Source organism: Urtica dioica, chromosome 8 (assembly GCF_054948205.1).
Source record: "Urtica dioica subsp. dioica isolate 48M chromosome 8, U.dioica_male_clone48M_v1_H2, whole genome shotgun sequence".
NCBI classification, from domain to species: Eukaryota; Viridiplantae; Streptophyta; class Magnoliopsida; order Rosales; family Urticaceae; genus Urtica; species Urtica dioica.
In genome coordinates, this window is record NC_142763.1 from 27,386,744 (window position 1) to 27,393,065 (window position 6,322).

The following is a 6,322-nucleotide window of genomic DNA, read 5'->3' on the forward strand; positions in this document are numbered from 1 at the left end:
CGCTATACATAAATATTGTTGATTTTATTTATTTCAATGCTAAGAATGGCTTGAATGTCATCAACACTCCGATTACCACAAACAAATTTAGGGCAAAGAAAACCATATGAATACCTGCATTCAGATTATATATACATATATATGTATATATATGCACTATCGTTAGCGAGACGTACAAAAGTCTCCAAGATAATAATGGTTCAATTGAAATAAATAAACTTGTAAGATACTCGAAGTTTATCTCGAATTTACGAAATAACCAAATTGTAAAATGTTTTATAAACACAACATGTTTCCATAATATATAAATCTTTTTATAGGGTATATCCTATGTACAAAAAACGATATGTTTATTGACGATGAACTTTGAGCATTGCTAAAAGAAGCTTTTTACTTTTGACTAGTAAGTTATAACAATCGACTATTTTCCTATCAAATTAGTTCGAATTACAATTATGTATAATTTTATCTTGAGAAAATGACACATATATATCCTCTGCTTTAGTGAAATGTCGAGTTTAACTTTTGATTTTAAAAAATTTCGATTTTTATACCCTTACTTGATTAAAATGATAAATTTATACCTTAAAATAGATAACGGTGGCACAAATATTCTTTTTATTGACTTTTCATTGATGTTGACTATAATATTTATCTGTAATAAACCCCATATAATCCTTATTCATTTGTGCCCTTATATAAATTATTTGAAAATGAAAAAATAAACAACAATCATTAAATCATGTAGAATACAGAGATAGAAAATGGGGAAAAACCGACAATCGATATAGTCATCAAAATTACTGATTCGACCGTCAAATCCAAGACTCAGTTGCAATTCGAACACAGAAGAAAACCATATCTTGGGAAGTATGAGTTTTATTAGTCTATTTCGATATAGGGCTATTTTTATTTCAAAATTGGGAATTTGGAAATTAGTGTACTGGTTTAGGGGTTGGTTTGGTTTCCAATATCAGAGTTAACACTAATAAAAAGTCAATAAAAATATTTGTGGCACTGTTATCTATTTTATGATATAATTCCGTAATTTTAATAAAAACAAAAAGTATAAACTCGACATTTTTGAAAAAAAAAATTAAACTCAATATTTTACTAAAACAGAGAGTATATATATATATATATATGTGTTATTTTCCTTTTATCTGTTAGGTATTAACAATTAAAAGAATTGCGTGATCATGAATTATTTATGGAAAAATGGTACGAAGTAGCTAATTCAAACTATGACTTTTGCAAAATAGTCATAGTTTCATTAGGTATAGCAAAATAGTCAATTGAGAGTACTATGATTTTGCCTCGATTAATTTTAATTCAGCTTTCATAAAACTTACATTCTGTCTTTATAGTTCGTTGTGATTAAATTTAATCCAGCTTATATTAATCTTACTTGGGCTAGTTTGCTTATAGTTAGCAAATTATGGGTATTTTGCAAAAACTTAAGTTCTATTGGGCTATATAGCCACTGGACCCTTAAGTTCCATTATTTATTGTAGTTAGCTAGTATCTTTTTTTCTGTAGCATATGGGTTTCAATGTATTTAATGATGTGGAATTACCATAGACCCCATGCAATTAGCTAGCTAGTATATATAGATTGATATTATATTATTTATTATAACTACTCTTGTTTATCTTAACTAAGCACATAACAAGTACCTGGGAGGAACGAGGAATCTTGACGACTTTCGGCCCAAGAAAGTCGGTGTAACAAATATCACAGAAGTAGAAAAAAATTAGTAAGCCGACAGCTTACTAATAATATTTCATCACACGACAATAATTAACGCCTGGTGGTGACACTTTTGATATAATTCCTTTAAAAGGGAATACACATGCTACAAAATATGACTTGGAGAGAACTCTCTGGAAAAAAATTCAATGTTTTTATTTTATTTTATTTATTTTTTTATATGTTATTTAAAGAAAAAAAGAATCAAAGAACTCACATAGCGCCGCCGGCAGCTGGGCCGATAGCTCTAGAAAGCGACATAAGAGTAACTGAGAGTCCGTTAGCAGCGCCACGTTGTTCTTGGGGCTGTTCTCATTACATCAAATTATTAAGATACTCATTAGCTATGCTAATTATTAATTACAAAATACATATTATTAGAAACAAAAAACTTACCACGGCCTTGTTTTGGAGGATGAGCAAGCTGGTTATACACGAGGTCTGATCGCATGAAAAATGCATATACGTTAATATCGTAAGAGAAATTAAGAAGATTAAGATCACTGTCAGTCACACCCAGTACAAGATCATTAATGGAGAACAAGTGCCCTAAAACTATGCTAGTGTACGTTTTTACTATGACTATCTCTCTCGTTTACGTACTTTATTATTTTTTTTTTTTTCATGTCACATACAATCAAATTAGCTAAAACGATTTAAAATATGTGAATTTCACTTACACCTAAGGATGTTTTAGTGACCGAAGCCATGTTCAACACCACGAAAAGTGTTGTTCCGGACAACAAGGCGATGAATGGGAAACTTGACACTATTGGTATGATTAATATCTGCAATATTCCAAATTTAAATATTGCCACGATCAGCAGGCAAAAGATTGATAGTGAGGTTGTATAAAACTATAAATCAAGAAATTTTACCCCAGAGAAGCGACAGACATGTACTATACCGAAAACCTTTTCCAGGATTGGGTGTATAAACATTTGGAGTGCAAGAAGAGAAAGCCCTGAATTTAGAGTTTGATGTTAAAAACTTCCCGTCGGTCACATGCTTTTGATGTATGATTTTTGTGCGAGGAAAATATAAAATTACTTGAACGAAGTTGTTATAATTCATCACCTGATATAGCAAGAACTTCACCAACCAATTGCGTCTTATAGCTTAATCCACCCAATTTCCGCGGACTCACAGCCCATAATGAAAAAACCTAGAAAAATTAGCAAATGTGCATACAGTTTTAGATATACTCTATAACCATAATGCTGAGAGAGATTGATATTTATTACAGTTTTAGATATACAGTTTTAGAAAACTCTATTAAGCATAAAGCTAAATTTGGTTAGGCCGAGATAGATTGATATGTATATAAAGTTATAAAGTTCACCAAAAAAAATAATGTCAGAAAATTGAAGTACCTCACTAAAGGCCATTTCATGAAGTGAGAACATGCAATAAACAATGATTGAAGACATCAAAGGCCAGTTCCTGAGTAGGCTTGTCTCGGATTTCTGATATGCGTCGCTTATATTTTGACCATCGGTCAAACTAATCGACGTGGTTTGAGTTGCTTCCAACTCCACAGAATCAACATCCGGTTTGCATTTTCCGTGATGATTGTGGAGTGTCTCCTAATACAACTTAAGTAGATTAGTTGATTGTAGCTTGAATTTAATAAGATACAACGCTTTTTTTCCACCAAATTTTGTACAATAATATTTCAAGTTTCGATCAAAATGGAAGATCATTAACTCTAATGTTGTTTCACATTTTTTTTAAAAAAATATTAATTTTCTGAAGTGATGATGAAAAAAATGGAATGACCACTTGAATGCAATAAGAATAAACATTACGTACCGGAAGAGAAAATGAATATATTAAGAGTACAACTGCAAAGAAACATATGCATAGGGAAGGCAAGAAGTACGGGAATCTGCAAAATAATATTCCATTGATCAATCTTGATTTGATAAAGAAAAGCTGACTGTTCGATCAATTAAAGAGCGAGGCAAGATCGATCCAACGAAAAAACATACCTTCCAAATAACGAATCGCGGTGAAATATATTAGGATACTTCTCTGCGGGCTGATTAAAATAAGAAGGGGCAATTAGGTAGTAGCCCAAAAATTTATTCTCTTTCTTTTAAAAAAAAAGTCAAAATTTTATTTAATTAAAAAAATAGTCCACCAGCCAAAATAAATTAGATTAACTCAAATTAATTATTTGAGTTAATTTTATTTACTTGGGAAGAAATAGCTCATCAGACTTAAATATATCAAATTAATTTAAACAGTTACTTAATTTACTTCGGTCTGGTGACTATTTTTTTAATAAAATGAAATTTTGGTTAGAAACTTAAAAGATAGACTAGTTGCAACAAATTCTTCATTTAAACATATAAAGTTTTAGAAGTTAGTTTTCTAGGTGTACGTAATAAATTCTGGTAGTCGCAAATAAGTTTGTGAAAATTAGTGTTTTTATCTAAAAAATAATATTTTTTTTTCTAAGTAATAAGCCGTCATTTTCATTACGTACTATTTTAATTTCATAATTTTGGGCGATCCCAATTTATTTACTATTTATAGTTTTATTTTTGTTTATAACTAAAAAAAGAGCATACTTGAAAGGATTTAAAAACATCACAATTTTAGAACATAAAATTAGATAAATACTCACATAAAACGTTTGGAATTGCTATATAAACGTTTCATAAATCTTAGATAAATAGCAATAAAGATGACGTGGTCTAATAAACTGAAGTGACTATTTACATAAGATTTACGTATGTAAATATATGAAAGTAACTATTTATCTAAGATTTACGAAACGTTGGCTCTTTAGCAATGTCAAACTGCAGTATTAATGTAATATCATATAATCTTGGTCAATAGTGCTACTTACTAAAAAAAAATATTACTGTACTCTAATTTTCCAATTCATTAATTGGCTTAAAATTAATGACTATAATTAGTACCAGATAAATACCTGGGCTAAAAAGCCTCCTAAAGCCGGACCCATGACCATTCCTGTATTCCATGCCGTACTGATCTGAATATCATGTATATATACCTCAACTCAAAATAGATGCGAGTCTAATGCGAGTTATAACTCAAAAGTTTGTGCGGTAAACACTTTATATAGCAAATTATTTTATTCTCACCGCTGACATTCCATGGTGTTCCTCGTTCAAAATCTCGGTAGCATAAGCCTGTTTATTCATAAATAGTTACTTAGTTAAGTAGATACAGTTTTTAGGACTTAGATACGTTGAATCTACTTTGTACTACTTGAGTAATCATTTTTGTTAATTTAAGTTTGAATGTGATGACCGGGCTTTAAGGCTTTTCTAATTAAAATTGGTACAAGTAGACCATTCATGCATCCGAGAAGAATTCTTGTTAAAATGGCCATCCAATAATTTACACTCAAGCCGAACAGAGTGTTGAAAATGATCCTGAAAAGGACACAGTTAATAAACTTAATTGCACTTGAGACGGACCAGCTAGTATTTTATGGACAAGTATTTTTTGTTTAGAACTAACAATGAAAGAGTGGCGATTATAATGACGGGCTTTCGACCATAGCGATCGGCCATTACGCCCCAAAAATAAGACGTCAAAACTCTACCAAACATAAAGGAAGCGCCTGAATAAAAAAGATTGTAGAGTTACTTCAGAGTCTCTTGAATAATCATCAGAAACACGTGTTTAAGAAGCCTTTACTGAAATTAGTAATCTCACCTAGAAAACCAGCATAGTATGCGACATCTTGCTCTCTCTTAGCAATATCAAAGTCTCTTACCTGAATATAGGAATATCATGATAAATGCTTAATGAAACCAAATAGAGAGGACAAAAAAGAAATTGAACAATCATATATATGAGGGAAATTTAAAAGTTTTGGAGTACAATATTGTAAAAGTCAACAAATATTGGGTAGAAAGAAATCACGATAAATGCTATTCATAAATGGAGAGGCAGTTAGGTTAACCAAAACAACCTATTTCATCATGTTCTAAAAAATAAAAACCTATTTTTATCTTGTATACCAAAAATAAATAAAAAAACGAAATATTTTCAAAGTTTTCTTAATTAGTTAATTAGTAATATTGCAAAAAGGTAATAAAAAATATTGGATTAAAAACTAGAGAAATAATGAAATTTATAATTAGCGTGTTGATTAAGTAGAAAGCAGATAAGAGACCCACCATAAAGTAGAGGTAAGGAAAGACTGATGTTGTGGGCAGAGCTGAAAAATTCGTTAGTCAACTGCAAAGCATGTACTGTTGGAAAAAATGTAAATAAAGAGTAGTATTCACCGATTGATTTACAATAAATATTCAAGTGAGATCCACTCATCATATATGAAATTTTAGAACAGATTCTTAATTATCGTAGTGAAGAGCGTATAAGATCGATTACTAATTTGTCAAATTTAGAGCTAAATTGAATGAGAAAATTATATATGTTAAGGTGTTTTACCATTGACGAGAACAATGATCCAAATTTGAAAGACTTGTACGTAAGAAAGCCCAGCCTCTGATTTCTTCTTTTCGACCTGACATCCAGGGCAATCTGGGAAATAACCCTCTTCTCTGTTCTTCGATTCTTCAGCCAT

At 30.6% G+C, this 6,322-nt stretch overlaps 1 protein-coding gene across 2 annotated transcripts; it reads right to left on the reverse strand.

Moving 5' to 3' along the window:
- LOC149388802 (protein ZINC INDUCED FACILITATOR-LIKE 1-like) lies at positions 1 to 6,322 on the reverse strand. Of its 2 annotated transcripts, none has more exons than XM_089623009.1 (17): positions 6,187 to 6,322; positions 5,913 to 5,953; positions 5,446 to 5,506; positions 5,248 to 5,350; positions 5,048 to 5,159; positions 4,866 to 4,913; positions 4,691 to 4,753; positions 3,741 to 3,790; positions 3,562 to 3,637; positions 3,123 to 3,335; positions 2,827 to 2,914; positions 2,628 to 2,713; positions 2,430 to 2,537; positions 2,146 to 2,190; positions 1,969 to 2,055; positions 1,677 to 1,722; positions 1 to 114 (listed from the first exon to the last, which is right to left on the reverse strand). In XM_089623009.1, the coding sequence occupies exons 1-17, from the start codon at positions 6,320 to 6,322 to the stop codon at positions 29 to 31; spliced, it is 1,449 nt and encodes a 482-aa protein (XP_089479135.1). In that variant the 3' UTR covers positions 1 to 28. The 2 variants fall into 2 exon arrangements, with proteins under 2 accessions (XP_089479135.1, XP_089479136.1); XM_089623010.1 differs by having other exon boundaries at positions 1,677 to 1,718; positions 1,965 to 2,055.

Coding starts and splice junctions, on each gene's coding strand:
- LOC149388802 (XM_089623009.1), bottom strand. CDS start 6,322: ATGGCTGAAGAATCGAAGAACAGAGAAGAGGGTTATTTCCCAGATTGC. Junction 5,954..6,186: donor GATCATTGTTCTCGTCAATG/GTAAAACACCTT, acceptor CGAATTTTTCAG/CTCTGCCCACAACATCAGTC. Junction 2,915..3,122: donor ATGAAATGGCCTTTAGTGAG/GTACTTCAATTT, acceptor TAATTTTTCTAG/GTTTTTTCATTATGGGCTGT.